Source organism: Trypanosoma brucei, chromosome 8 (genome assembly GCF_000002445.2).
Source record: "Trypanosoma brucei brucei TREU927 chromosome 8, complete sequence".
NCBI classification, from domain to species: domain Eukaryota; phylum Euglenozoa; class Kinetoplastea; order Trypanosomatida; family Trypanosomatidae; genus Trypanosoma; species Trypanosoma brucei.
Window position 1 is genome coordinate 1,437,106 of NC_007281.1, and position 15,090 is coordinate 1,452,195.

General features: G+C 46.9%; 2 protein-coding genes across 2 annotated transcripts, besides 4 other annotated features; both read right to left on the minus strand.

Annotated features, from left to right (window-relative positions):
• Positions 1–15,090: part of a sequence feature (sequence corresponds to BAC RPCI93-4A8) that runs on past both edges of the window.
• Tb927.8.4880 (DNA polymerase alpha catalytic subunit) lies at positions 381–4,403 on the minus strand (the record flags this gene model as incomplete). Its single annotated transcript, XM_842225.1, has 1 exon — positions 381–4,403. The coding sequence occupies one exon, from the start codon at positions 4,401–4,403 to the stop codon at positions 381–383; it is 4,023 nt and encodes a 1,340-aa protein (XP_847318.1).
• Tb927.8.4890 (endoplasmic reticulum oxidoreductin, putative) lies at positions 4,797–6,125 on the minus strand (the record flags this gene model as incomplete). Its single annotated transcript, XM_842226.1, has 1 exon — positions 4,797–6,125. The coding sequence occupies one exon, from the start codon at positions 6,123–6,125 to the stop codon at positions 4,797–4,799; it is 1,329 nt and encodes a 442-aa protein (XP_847319.1).
• Positions 8,481–8,521: a sequence feature (AT_rich).
• Positions 10,508–10,547: a microsatellite.
• Positions 11,380–11,416: a microsatellite.

Genomic DNA, 15,090 nt, shown 5'->3' on the forward strand with positions numbered 1-15,090 from the left:
TGTTTCCCGTGTCGCACGTTTCTCCGGTTTGTCTCCGCCTTCTCCTTCCTTTTTCGTTGACAAAAATTAAAAGTAGCAATCGACAAAACAGAAGGAAGCGAACCAAAGTTCTTACAAAATTGCAATACCTACCACAAGGAGGTTTTTATACCCGGCCAGATCGTTGGGTAATATAAACTGAAGACAAGTTATTGGAAAGTAATAGCTTCAGAAGCGCTAGCCGATCCCTTTAAAGAAATAAAACCTGTTCCGGAAGATAAAACATTTTGGTATGGTGAATAAAAACGCCATTTTACCGTCCACAGGGCCTAGCATCTATGATCCTATACAGGTCACATCTATGACCACACACCATGTCCACACACCATGTCCACTCGCTGTCATGGAGTATCGAACAACTTGTCAAGACTAACAAAAAGATGGTCTATCCTGCGGTAAAAACTCTCCGCACATGCGAGCAACGGATCCACAGGCTCTACGTCGGGGAACCTCTCGACATCCGCCAGTGTATAGAGTTTCCTATCAGTTCCTAAGCAACGTAGTGAAAGAACACGGTGTGCATTCTTCACTGCCGACGGGCAGTTAAGGGCCTGTGGGACGTCAAACATTGCTCGAAGGTACGTGAATTGCGCCCGAAGAGCACGGACCGAGGCAACATTCCCGCCTGAACAATAAAACTGCCGGATTATCGTGTGACACATTTGCGTCATACAATTTGCTAGATACGCAAGGGGGAGGGATCGACCGCAGTTGAAACACACATAAAGCTCAAAGGGTGCGGTGGGAGGTGGCTTTTCACGACTGGAAAACATGTCGTTTATGTATTTGTGCGGGTCCACTGGGACAACCAACTGGCAATGTGTGCATTGAACCTGTAATGCCGTAGCAGTTGGAAAACATTCGGAGAGTGCACGGCTCTTGAAAATGGAACAGTGGGAGAAGTCGTTAGCGGTGTCTTCCTCCTTAACGTCGCGTTCCGTTCGCATATGACTTGCAATACACATTGCTTCACTAAGTTGCTCCGGTACGAAACCTTGGATATGCTCGCACAAACGCATCACTGGAGGATAAAGTTGTGAAGACAGATACCATTCGACGTCAACAGAGAGTCCATCAGAGCGTCGCACTTCATCGATGTGGTAGGCCTTATCATCGATATGCTCATCACCTTCACAAATGACGTACGGAATAAGGTCACCAACGCGAACGCCCTCCTTCCTCTGTTTCATACGAAGAGCGACAACAGCATGGGGATATCCTGTGCCATGATATGACTCCGGCTCCTTTGTCAAGCTCTTCGAGATAACAAATTCTTCAAGAGGGTAGACGTTTCCAGAACGAACATCTTGCGCAACGCCCTTCATGTACTTGATGACGAAGTCTAGTATGTCTTCGCCACCTTCAGCATTTAATATCCTCTTTAGAACAGCGTCAGATACATGTTGGGAAAGCGGGCACCAATCCCTTCGCACCATATCCAATCCTTTCACCTCCCTCTTGTATACCTTCCCCTCCCCCTGCCAGTCCACGACGCTCAACGCAGCATATTTCTTTTTCCTAAGTAGCAACATCGCCCGGAAAACCCCATCTATATCCAACTCCAGACTCTGATACCTCTGGTTGACTTTGCCTTTAATTTCGAATCCAAGATTACGCACTTTTCCAATGTCATCCTTGATTCCCGTTTGTATCATCACTGAATCTGTGTCTCCATATATGACTCTGATTGATGGGGAAATTTGTGGTATCAACTCCACTGTGTTTTGAAGGGCAAGACGTCCCTGTCGAGTGACCAACTCAGCGAGGGGTTGTGCATAAAAACGGGAATATTCAAATCCCAGACATCCGTACATGCTATTTGCCGTTAGTTTCAGAGCCAACTGCCTAATTTCTAGCATAGCGAGATTACCTGGGTCCCTCTCTGACTTCATCATTCGCTTGATCTCCCTCCTGCTGTCCACAAGACCACGAATAACCTTCGGTAGAATGCACTTGTGTAGGCACGGTGAGGGCAAACCTGCGGCCCTACAAGAGAGGCAAATAAGGCTCTCGGGTGGCGGTACCTCGGCAGATACAGTGTTCTCATCGCGGTCAATGGTAGTATAGCAGACATTGAATTCCTGAATCAGCGAAGGATAAAGTGAATTGAAGTCCAGCAGCAGAATGTACTCGGAGTAAAGCCCACTCTTTGGTTCGAGAACCATACCACCTTGGTACTTTGTTTTCCGTTTGCCTTCATCATCATCATCTTCCCGACCTCTCTTTAAATCACGTTTTTTCTTATCAGGTGTTACAAACTTCAAGTTGTGAAAAGCGTGTAGAAGAAGATATTCAATCCTCTCCGAACGAGCACCATATAGCGTTCGGCTCCATAAGTTCCCTGCCAGCAGCGTGAGCCTCTTCGTAAGCGGGATGACGTCAAGGAACGAGGCTACGTTGAAAGAAAGAACAGCACAATTAAGAAGCTGCAAGAGGATAGGGCAAAGAGCCTCGGAAGACATCATTGAGTCCTTAACCAACACGGTTGATCCCGGTTCGAAGTGGCCCCGGTTGTCCGTAATACCTTTGATTTCCATCTGCGTGCTCAGCGAAAGCAACTTGTAGTTCGTGCTTTTATAGTACTCTCTCGCAAGAAGGTAGGTATCAACGACAAGACGACCAACACAAGCCTCTTTCTCAATGGCCAGATTGAAATTGTTCCCCTGTATTCGCGGAAAACGTCTGACATCAAGTCTACCAATCGTAGACCAGCGAACAATGTTTAGCTCCTGATAGCGATTTAAGAGAGTCTCGACGGTATATCCGATAATATTGTGTCCGACGATAATATCGGGATCCAACGCAGCAAGGGTCTCCGCAAACCACGTAAGCAGCGCCCTCTCGTTTATAAAACGGTGCACTCCAGGCATGCGCTTCGACAAACAGTAAGTCTCTAAATCTAATGGGAGAGGAGCATCCGGTGATAATTGCCGCACGCCAGTGAAGCACTCCGTAATGTTAGGTTTTCTCTCTCCATCAATCGAGACGTCGCCATACAATGCAATCGATGCAGCGATCACTTCGTTTTTCACCCCATCGCTGTCAAGCTGGGCGTGAAGTTGGATACTCGCAACCGTAAACGGTGGTGGTGGCTTTGATGAATTGTAAACTTTTATGTCTTTAGGCGAGGGCACCAAAAACTCTGTTTTACAGTGAGAAACACGGTCCATCGCGGTAACAAGATGCTCAATTTCGAGGTACGATGGCCCCATTAGTCTCTTCTTTATGAGAAAGAGTTCAAGGAGAGAGCGAGACGCGCCGACGACAACTTGGACATGTGTTAACCCTCCCTTGTTTGGAAACGGGGGGTATCTGCCCGGGTAAACGAGTTTCGCCCAGCGATTTTTTTCCCGAGGAACACCCGGTTCCTCAAAGGCATAATACCGCTCAACAAATTTGATTCGCCGCTCCTCTATGCCACTACCACGGCAAATAGCATTAATTTCCTGGACGACCTCAGCATCTGTTGAGCCCTCTTTCGGAAGGAGAAAGACGTTCCGATGAACATGTTGTATTCTCACGCAGCATGAGCGAAACTCCTCATCTTCCTCGTTCACGCACACCTTACCAAAGAGAAGTATCGTTCCGGGAGCTGTCAATGTGTGGGGTTGTTCTTTTGCGTCAAACCAGTAAAACAACGCCTTGGGGGGACACCCGTTCAAAAAGTCAGTGCTCGCATGTTGAGACCCAGTACGTACCTCAACTGGTAAATCCGTGACGACGTTCAACTCCTCCACGACAGTCTCCTTAATCACATAGTTCGCGCCAGCCTTATTGGTGCGTTTCTCCTTGTTGCGGGGAGTTTTCTTGACAGCTGCTTCATTTTCGTAAGTAAAAACCTCGTCATTAAGATTTGCCAACGGAAAACTGTCAGCCAACTCTTCAGTTTTATTAGTATCAGCACTTCTTCCGCTTATTAAAGAGGACAAAAGCTCGGTGGCAGTTACGGAAGGTCCCTCACCATCTTCGCTGTCGACTCCATCATCTTGTAGAAACTTTGTGATATCCACATCCACTTCGTCCTCCTCCTCGGCAGAGATATTGCGATATTGTTTTAGGAGATTCTCCATATCATATGTACTTAAAGACTTTGTCAGTTTTTGCTGGTGTCTATGTTGATTCTGCGGCTGCGCGCACTTCTGAGTGGCAATTACCTTCCCAGATTTTCTCGGTTTGCGCCTCTTCGCCTCTGCGAGCACGACGGCACCCTCATCACCAGCAGCACCCTCACTATCATCTGAATCTATCATAGCCTCTTCCTTCAGCTTGCGCCACTGCTCCTCTTCCGACTCATCAAAGGTAGATTGTCCTTTTTCTCCACATCTTTTCTGCTCTTCGGAACGGCAGCTAACCCAATCCTCCATCTCACTTAAAACACTATGACTTTACAGCGATTACCCAAGAGTGAAAGAACTAAATCATGATGAATACATTAAAGCAAAACGAAACAAAACAATGGTTTGCAAAAAAAAAAAGTAATATGCGTTGATCAGCAACCGGCAACGAACTCTAAAATCTCTTTATACGATGTAGAGCACCACTGCGCAAAGTAATCACTAACAAAGTAAATCTGACTTTCTTTTTTTTTTTTGATTTGTTCCCCAGTAAGTGGATATTAGTGTAGTCATTCCCTTCAATGTGCAGGTAGTGTGTTCTCTTAATAGTCACCAGAGATTTACTCCCCCGTTTCGCACCTCGTCACTATATAAGGCTTTAAATTGAACGTCCTACCCCACCAACTTTGTGCAAGCAGACAATCAACTCATAGCCGTGTAATTGAATTTTTCGCACACAGCAGCTAGTGAACGAACATTTTTAACAGAAATGGCAAGTTGCCGCGCAAAATTTATAAGGGCAACTCTCTCTCCTCTGTTTAGTTCCACCACATTCTCAGCGGAACCGAAGACAATTTTCAACGCGGTGGCAAGAGCAGCTGTTTCCAACTTCCCCCAAGCGCGGCACTTTTCACACGTGACGCAATCCATGAGAGTTGTAACATTGTGCACCACGCGCTTCATTTGCCGAACCAGTAGGTGCGCACCCGGAGACTCAAAAAATTTTTGCTCGTCGAAAGTTGCTACGCGGAATAGCTTGCTGCTAAAAAGTTCCCCAATATTGCTGTAGAGACGCACATCTCCATCTGTAGCAGCGCCGTTGAAGCCAGAGTTATACAAACTTGAGTTAGCAAGAAATGCACGTTTGGTCTTCGCCAGAGCGCGAAGGACAAACTGGTAGACAACAAAAAGGTTCCTTATGAATTCGTCATTCTTAACGATGCGGCGGAACATGCCACAGTTAGGATAGAAAGATATATTGGGATTATTTAGCACACCTAGGCTGCGCAGCGGAGAGTCACCCTTCGTATCATTATAAAAGAAAGCAGCCACATGCATGGTTATAGAAGTATGGAGCCCACTTAGAAGCTGCCGAAGTAAAGCCTTCTCTCTGTTTTCTACACCAGCCGTATCATTACTTGGAAGTCCGTCAATATTGCAGTTGTTATATACAGCCTGCCAAACCCGCGCTGCTTTCGGTCCCGAATATCCGGTGTTTGCCTCTGGGTTTTGGAGAAGATCCACATATGTTGCATCTCTATCTGGGTCGATCGGCTTGATCTCGTCCTCGAAACCTTTTGCTGCATGTTTGTCAGGGGCCGCACGACGTTCAACCGTGGAAACATCACTCATATCGTATGGGTATTTTAGTGTTTCGGGAATTCCACTGTCATCACAAGTGCAGATCTGGCATCCATTTGAATCACATGTACAACTAGCCTCAGCGACCCAGTAACGACATTCCCTGTCCAGATTTACTTTAAAGTACCGAAAGTATGGGTGACTCGTTATGTTGTTAAGAAGGCCTGTAATACCCTCAGTGTTCTGACTGACCTCATCCATGGTAAGGGAACAAAACCCCTCCTTAAGGGCATTTCCTTTCTTGGTCCTTACATATGAGCCAGCCCCGGAATTGTTGGCTGAAATGTACATCCCAAAAAAAGAAACACCATCCAATTCAGCACGAAGTAAAATTTGCCAAACAAGTCCTAGAAGAACAGGAACTACTATCAATAATCGCATCTTCAACATCTCCCGATGTGAATAGTACGATTAACCTACACGAACCACAGATAAAGAATTTAAAAAAAGGGTATCTATTTTTTAAAAAAAAATCGGATGCAGAGAGGTACCGTCATCAATTGCGGTCCCCAACAACTTTAAAAAACAGTAAAAGGTAACGACCTAGGAAACCCCTCTGAGTGAAGCTACATAATTGAATGGAAGTGCAACTGATGTCCCCCTCTGACATTCTGAAACGGTAGTCACTTTTAGGCCACGCGGCGACATATCCTAAAAGGACGGTGATTGACAACAGAAAACTGATATCAAGCAACGTACAGTTTTAATTCACCAAACTGGGCATCATCACTTCCACCCAACAGTAAAGAAAAAAAATTCAGTGATGCGATGCCGGAACTTCTGCGGAAGGAAATGTTTAAGTAAGTTGCTCAATTTAAAAAAAAAAGTGGAAATTGTACTGGATTTTTAGAAAATGTCCTTAAGCATGTCACTCCGTTCGCCCAACATACCCCGGCCTTAGTACCAGGGTTGAAGTTGATTAAGTTTGCGGCGCCGTGACTTCTGTAACGATAGCACAGCATATCTTCGACTCTGTCAACTGTGGTGCCACCGCTCCTCCACACGATGCGGCCACCACGCCACTGTTTCGAGTCCGGCTAAAAATAAAAAAACGAACACGGCTTTCCAAGGTGAGCCACCCCTTCCTTAAAGAGTTACCAGACAGTAGAGTTGGGTGGGCAGACATTGCAGTCGCCATAATGGCCAGCGCCTCAATCCGACATAAGTACTAGTTTGTGTTTACCAACAGTCGCAGCCACACTCAGCACCACCCACCCATAATGGCAATTAGATGCGCAACACCGGCCTCAGCAGCACCACCACTCAGGCATCCCCCTGAGTCGACGAAAGTTAAGCCCACATCTGCAATCGCGCACAACAAAGTCCCACGGACAGCCCGTGACGAAATATAGCCCCCCCCCCCCCCGATCGGCACTGCCACAATGTGAGGTAGTGCGACGCCACCAAAAACATTGAAGCGGCCCACCAGACACCCTCGGCCGGCTCGTCTGCTGGACCCCTTGTCTCCGTTTCCCCGCATTCATTGTTCACAAATGGGGTCCGTCAACACCACCTCCACCACGTCGCGCTTTCACTTGGTGACCGCATCCGTGCTCTCACAGTGCCCATCGCCACCCCCCCCCCCCCTTGTCTACTACACGGAAACGGAGGGCCACCCCTCCCGATCAATCGAAAACAGTGAAGAAACATCAACACCAGTTTGCGCGACAAGGGGGGAAAGTCAGCACCACACCCCCTTTTGAGAAGCTCAGCCACAGGCTAACCCCTCCTCGCTCAAAGCCCTCAAACCATGGGGGCGCCCTCGCAGCCCGTCCCACCCACATCTCACAGTCACTGTTCTCGGGCAACATCCGGGCCGCCAGGAGCAAAGACAATGATAAAAAAAAATAAACCAGCAAACCCTAAGGGCAGCAGCCCCCTTCGATCGAAAGAGCGGAAATACTTCGAATCAAACCAAAGCAATACGCAAGCATTTGTACCGACGCCCTGCCCCCACGTTCCATCTACCATCAACCGTCGGTACGTCGAACGGTGACAGACAGCTCGGCCTTTTCGCATTCTCTGTTGATTAGCATCTTCAACGGTACAAGCTTACACCTCCACTAACTATGGGAAAACGGCAACGCTACAACAAGAAATAGATCATCAGCCCGGGGACCCTAGTCATCCTTTGCTTGGACCGAAGCAAAGTTACACCAGGCCTTTCGAAGAGGCACCAGCGGCCCTTGAAGGCTCCCCGTCCACACACCCCAAAGACACTTCAGGCATTAGCTGGGAAACCGCCCTCTACATCTCAACAACTCCCCCCTAGCATGCATGTAGCGTACGTCTCCTCCAACGTGTTGCGGGTGCCTCAACAGCGCATCTTAGAACTTTCGCCCCATTGGAAGAAGGCGGCCGTCCCGTAAAAGAGCCAGGTACTAGCGCTGAGAGGCGGCCGGAGACGCCGGGGGGCTAATCCTCACCTCGAAATAAGCCATCGTGACGCCAGCTACTTCATTAAGGCGGTGGGATCCCATACTTCTCTTTTTTTATTGAGGGGAGCAGAGAAATGGCCATGTTCTACAAGTGCGCAAAACGGTTGACTGTGCCTGGGCCGAGCTGTCTTACGGTGCGTGGACTCCGTGGGTCACAATAATTCTCCGTTTTCCCATGGGCACATCCGATCGTGCCATAGGCATCTTGAACCGTACAATTGCAGTGACGAAATATTTTGGCACCCTGCGGTTCCCCACAACCGCCGCCTCGTTATGATGCAGTTCTAACAAAACCATGAAGAAAAGGTTTTTTTTAAAAAAAGAAAACATTATTATTATTTTTTTTTAGGGGGGTGGGTCCTGCGACGGGAGTGACTAGGCCCTACTGAATAAATTATTATATGCTATCCTCCTTAATTTTTTAATACAAACGGATAGCGAAGGTAAGTTTTCCTCAACTTCAACATGTAGATTAGCCTCTCTTTTTTTTTTCTGTGAACGTATTATTTGTTGTCCAAAAGTGCAGGAACAACTTGTTTGTCGTTTTCCTTCCAGACGGTTTTTCTCCATTTTGGAGTAGGGCAGGCGAGGCACTGACCGTTCCCTGTAAAAACACATCCTCAGGACCTGGTCTGTCAGGGGCCCTCGGCATGTCGACACCGCCTTTCACATCTGCCAGCCAGCCGGCCCACAATGTCTAAAAACTGCTGGCGCTGAGGATGGCTCGTGTGAGGCTGGATGGCGCGCACCGGCAACCCCCGTCAGATATATCATTGGGGACGTCCTCAAACACCCAAGAGGCCGACTATCCTAACGTGGTGTGGCAAGTTGGCGCCCCGCTGGAGGGGAAGAGAAGAGCCGAACCTCCATTCGTGATTTCAGGGCGAAGTTGGAAATCCAGAAATGGAAATGTGAGCGATCATGCGCAACACTACTGGGACTCCGGGAAGAAAGTGTGTTTTCTGAGTGATGGCGCCTGAAAATACAAACTTTCACTTGCTTTCGGTGTCAATTGAATCTTATTTCTCCTTAACAAGGATGCAGAACAGATTCCTCATCCCATTCTCTATGGAGATTAACGAAATGTGAGGTCTCTCAGTCATAAAAAGGTTGCTTCTCTTGAAAGCGCCTCATGGGGACACGGCGGCCTTTCGCCTTCCTTAATAGACGCTCATGAAGGTTGAGGAAGGCAGAATGAAGGCTTGCGCCCATTATCAATACATAGTGTTGCCTTGCTGTAAAATGAAGAGTAACAGCGTATCAATATTCATTCGAAACAAGATATGAGTAATTGACGCTCCAAAAAATTATTATAGTCTTAGAAAGCATAACCATTACGGTGACGCCTGAAAATGGTGAACAGCTCGGTGTGGCATTTGCCTGCCTTCCCAATAACTCTAATGTAAGCATGTAAAGGTTGTAGCAATTAAAAGCGAGGATCAAGATTCAGTAGCCGTCGGAGCTGACGTAAAACAGCACTATTTTGCTTGAGACATCCGCATCGCAGAGGAGAACGGTGATGAAGCTGACGTTGAATTGATAGCTGTAGAAGAGTTTAACAGTTACCAACAATGAAACCCCAATTTGATATACAGCATTCGGAGGCGCACTGCTTTCAATAGAAGTTACCTGTTTTACGCACAGCAATGTAACATTTTGGAAAGCGATGCGAAACTTTTGCGGTTATTGTAGTTGGATATTGCTCAATGTAGCATTATAAAGGGATATGAAGAAAATTGTGGATTGTCCAAATTTTCCAAAACATTGTGTGCCAGAACTCGGTAAATAGGTAAAAACACGTGTCGATGGCAGTTGAAAACATCAATGATGCCATTACATCTGTAGTGGATTAGACAGCACCAAAAAACAATTCATAGGAAGAAAATGTTGTTCCTCCTTCATTAGAGAAAGGAGGGTGTTGAATATAACAGCTGTGAGGACATGCAGGAAGATGCACTTCAAAACTGCTAATGGATGAGACAAAGAAAAACTTCGTACCTTATTGAAAGAATTATTCACAGCACCATTATTATAGATTCCTACCCTAATAATGGAAGAGGAACCCACCGAAAGAAAAGGGGAGCGAAGTCGCAGATCTTAATGAATATGTAAGCGAATCAGTCTACAAGAAGTCCAACAACTGAATTGAAGAGCACCTGTTGGCCAAAGAGCCTCTTTTTAAAACTGTTTATCGCTGCTAAACTGATAAATGCGGTAAAATAATCATTGTCATGGAAAACGGTAGTGGGGAAGAAATTAACTACGAGAGATCAAAGGTGATGTTTACTTCAACTCTGCAGCTTCTTCCGAAGATGAGGCACCCTTTCTGATCACTGTGTGTGTGTGTGTGTGTGTGTGTGTGTGTGTGTGTGTGGAACATCATTCCACCACTCTCGAACAAAAGAATCAGCTAAAGACGTTGAACAATCTGGGCTGCTGGAACCAACGGGTGCTGTGTGTGAATTCATCGAGAGAGCACAGCTTAAGGGGCCTAAAAACTGGGTTCGAGAGCGACACAGCTACGACGGTCAGGTTTCCGACAGGGGGACGCAGCACTAGCTCTGTTTTAGAGGTACAGAGCGCAATCGAGGCAGTGGAGAAACGCACCCGAAGCGTAGCAGCGTTTATAGACTATGTTAGGGCATTTGGCCAGGTGCAGCGCAACTGTGGCGTTCGAACGCTAGGGTGTTTCGGAGTGCTTATCACACTCGATATGGTAGATAGGCAACTTCTCGCCACACGGAACAAAAATGTCCAGAATGCACAGTGTGCAGGCCGACGGTGCCAGGCGACGCACGGCACGCTGCGGGATTCGTTGTTTTGCAAGACCCTATTCTCCGGGGCAACAGAATGGGTGAGCGCGAAACCGAATAAGATCCCTGGACTCAGGGATAGTTTGTTTACCGGTATTATGGCCCTCAAACCGTTGGGCTCGGAAAAGGCAGAACGGAGAGATACGCAGCAAAGGTGGAAGCTGGGGGTTTGATGACGATTGTTTCAAAGACGCTTTATAGAGTACCGGTAGAGAAAAAAAGGGTATCACCCGCATGGCGTGCGCACTGGGGACTCACTGCACCTTCGGGGTCCAGGATAAAAGATTAACGATACGAAGGCCTAAAACCCTTGAACCTCGGTTTTCAGTAAAAACAAAAACACAATTATCGCTTCTTTATCAGTTGCAGTAGCTCTTCCCATGTTATTTTCCAATTATTTTTATTATTATTTTTATTATTATTATTTTTAATTTTTGCCGATTTGACCCCTCTAAGGGTGCAAAAGGTTACTCCAACCCTCTGGATATACCTACGAGGACAAATCTCTTCGGCGCTGAAAAGGCCGCCGGCATTTCACTGAGCTCTTTAGGCACTAAGGGTTGGGTTTGGCTCAAAATCTCTGCATAAAATTAAGGGAGGATAGAAAACCCTCGTTGGGGCAGGTTGGAACGATGCTTTGCTGGGTCTGAGTCTCTTTTTTTCGCCCCAGCACAATACTGTTCCATTCTTTTGACCCACAGCAGGGACCACAACGCCGGTAGCATCCCAGTTTCACGAGAAAAGCACGTGGAGCCAGCTTGCTATCCATCTGGAAAGTGTGTACTTTTTTGAAACACGGCGAACGAACTGGTGCTGCCTTGGAAAAGGCGCTTCACATGCAGCCGCTTAGGTAAATTTCTATTCCGTTTCTGGGGGAAGCGGTTTATGTGCAATCACAGGCTTCGTAAAATAACCTCTTACAGAGTAAATAGGTGAAAGTACATCCTGCTATCTAAAAAACTATTTTTCTTTTTTTTTTTTGATAGCTGATTGTGTATAATTACAAAGAAACGTAAACGTATTCACATACCTGCGGGTGTGGACCCACCCTTCTCTAGTGGAAAGGATGAAGTGGGTGTGAGGTTTTACGCCTTAAAACAGGTAGAAAACAGAAAGTGTTGGCCCACTTCCGATTTCCGATGTTATGTCCTTTTAATTGATAACATCGTCCTCTCACCACCGCAGTCCAAGTGCTTTGAGGAGAACCGTGAAACCTCCACGTCTTAGCAGAGCTGTTATTCCAATGCGGCCGTGCGGCTCGTTTCACCCCTCACACTTGGAGGCTCGGGGTGTCCAGACCCAGGGGCAGGTGACTTCTCACGCTAAGGTGCTAGTCGGCTCCCGGTCCCCCTTCGCACCAGGCTGTGTTCGTGTGGTAGGTCTCCAGTCGGTCCAGCTTTCCCTAGAATGCTGTTTTGAGTGCATTTCGCAGCCACGTAAAACCACTGCCTTGTTCCGTTCCATTGCTATCCAGTCCGGGGAATTTGTGAAGCCGGTAGCGCTATCGGGGTGATGCTTCTGGCGGTGACGGTCTACCGCATGCCGGCCCTGTGATTCTCATAAAGCTCACCGCGCATAATAGGTTCCACTGGAAGATTGTTTTGGGGTGGGGATTGTCACTGCCTCCACGCCTACTTTCCCACTTATCATCCCTGTGGCACTGCCTTCAGTCCATCATCGCCCCCCTGACGGGCTGTTTTTTTTTTTTCCTTTCCCGATGGAGTGAACGGGGAACCACCTTCGATCTAGAGAATAGCTTTGCTAGAGAACGGTTTTCGCCTTATGGTGCTGAAAGCTGTGGTGGGAGGTGTGTGTGTGCATGTGTAACTACGTTGCTGACCCTCGCGAGCGGCGCCGCACATACTCTGCTCTGCCCCAATTCGCCGGTCCGGCCTCCGAGGAGTGCCCTTTGGTGAGGACTGGAGTGACTAGACGTGACCACGGCTGGGGTTGAGTCCCTTCCACGAGGAAATGATGGTTCGTGGCGCTTGGTATCGTTAATTTTTACCAGGTTGTACGCGTTGAGTGGATCTGCGTAAGCTTTGAGCCGTGGAGCGGTCCGTTGCCCCTCCCATTGGTAAAGCGGCTGTCGTTGACCACGTGATGCCCCTTTTGGCACTAGGTATATCGTGTGCCGGCGGGTGGTGTTTATGATTTCACTTGCGGTAGTTTGCGGGTCTCACATTGATGGTGTCTTGGGGGCGCGTGAGAAATCGCGTTGCGGCGTACTGCTGCCTGATCTGGCAACCTTTTTGTGTTTGACGCTGAGGGCAAGCGTGCCTATATTTTTCTAAACATGGGAGAGGTTTGTTTGCTTCCTTTTTTCCCAACTGTTGCGGCGCATGTTTTATTCGGGCTATGCTTGTGCAATGAATTCTTGTCCGCTTTCCGTCTGGGTTTACCCATCGTGCTTTAGGTATTTAAAGCGATGACGTTTAAATTCTTTTACAATGTGCCGAGGCAGGTGCACTCTTTTAGAGGCGGGTCGCGCGGACCTCGCCGGGCAGAGGTGTTCAATCGCCTAACGCGTCAGCAGTTTCGACGGAGGTTGATGAGCGGAACCGCTGCTTCTAATGCCAAGAGCTGGGATGCACTGGACCGAAAGAGAATGCAGCGAGACTCCGTTGTTGAGCATCGTCGGCTTAACGTTGCCCGCATGCCAGCGGCGGTGATAAGGCAGAAACTAAAAAGGGGGCCACCCCACAAAGGCGATGATAAGTATTTACTTCGACCTTAGCCATCGGGCTGCCATTTGTTGACGCGATCAACTCGTTATTCGGCTGACTGGATACATGCGGACGCTGTATGTTTTGGCTAACTACATTATTCCTTTTCTCTTTCCACGCACTTTGCTTACTATCTGTTCGGGGGGTTTCCTCGTTGGCATCTTACACGGAGGTTGATCTGGAAAGTAAATTTGTTGGACGTCTCCGGGAGATATGTACAATGCGGCTTTAGTGGAATGTAAGCGTATTTAGTTTTTATCGTGATGGACAAATGCATTTGTTTGTCTTGAATTATTGGGTGTGGTTGTGAACCATATGATGATTGTTGTTTTTCTCTAATCATTACTCTTGTGATGCAGGGATGTTGTGCATTGTCGGCTAACTGCCATTGTTTCCTTTACAAGGGTTATTTCAAATCGTTGGTGTTTATTGCAAAGGTCGTTACGGCCGGGGTGGAGGTTAATGGAGCTTCTCTTTCAGCTTAATAACCAAAAAAAGAGGAGTATGCGTCACCTTTTTTGCTGCGTCATCAACACATCTTGTAGGAAATGTAGGGAATGACGTTATTATGTAGTTTGACGGAATATTGTGAGGTTAACGCCATTTGACCAGGACAACCATTTTTGCTTTCTTGTTCACTTGCCTATTCTTTTCAAAGGGTTGCATGAAGGATGTATATTTAGATCTGTTTTTATTTATGTTACGAGACTCCACCCCATTATAGAGTTTACGGGTCTTTCAAAGTAGCAAGATACCGATATAAAGACATTGGCATTGTGACGCACAAGAGCGTCGTTGGTCTTAGTTTCGAGCGGGGTCCTTATGTTTTATGATTTGTTGACCGTGTGAGCAACTACTTGTTTCTCACAGTTGTAACGACTTAATTGTTATTACTATTTTGTCGGGTGCTTTGTTCGATTGCCCACACATATTTTGAATCTGGTGATCACCAAGAAATGGCAAAACGAATCAAAAATTCCGTATTTGGTTGTGTAAACTAATTTGCTGTCGAAGAAAGTATACACCGTAGATGAAACCTTCTCTATCTCTCCCTTAAATACACCGTACCGTACATTTTTTTTTTCAGATTTAGCTTGTGGACATATTTGGCTGAACATATGTGTGGAGTATGATGCAGCGTTGGAGATCCGATTTCTTCACTGATTTTGTTTGTGAAGGTTTCCGTCCATTTATTCTTACATGCAACATCGCGGAAGAGTGATTAAGTTTTTTCATTGTATCTTTAACTTTCATTTCTATTTTGGTTAAAAAATGAATAGATGAGTTGCGGTGGCGATGTGACAGAGGGACGATTGTGTTTTTTTATTTCTTATGTTGCTTTTTTAATTTTTTTGCCGCGATGTCAGTGTACACATAT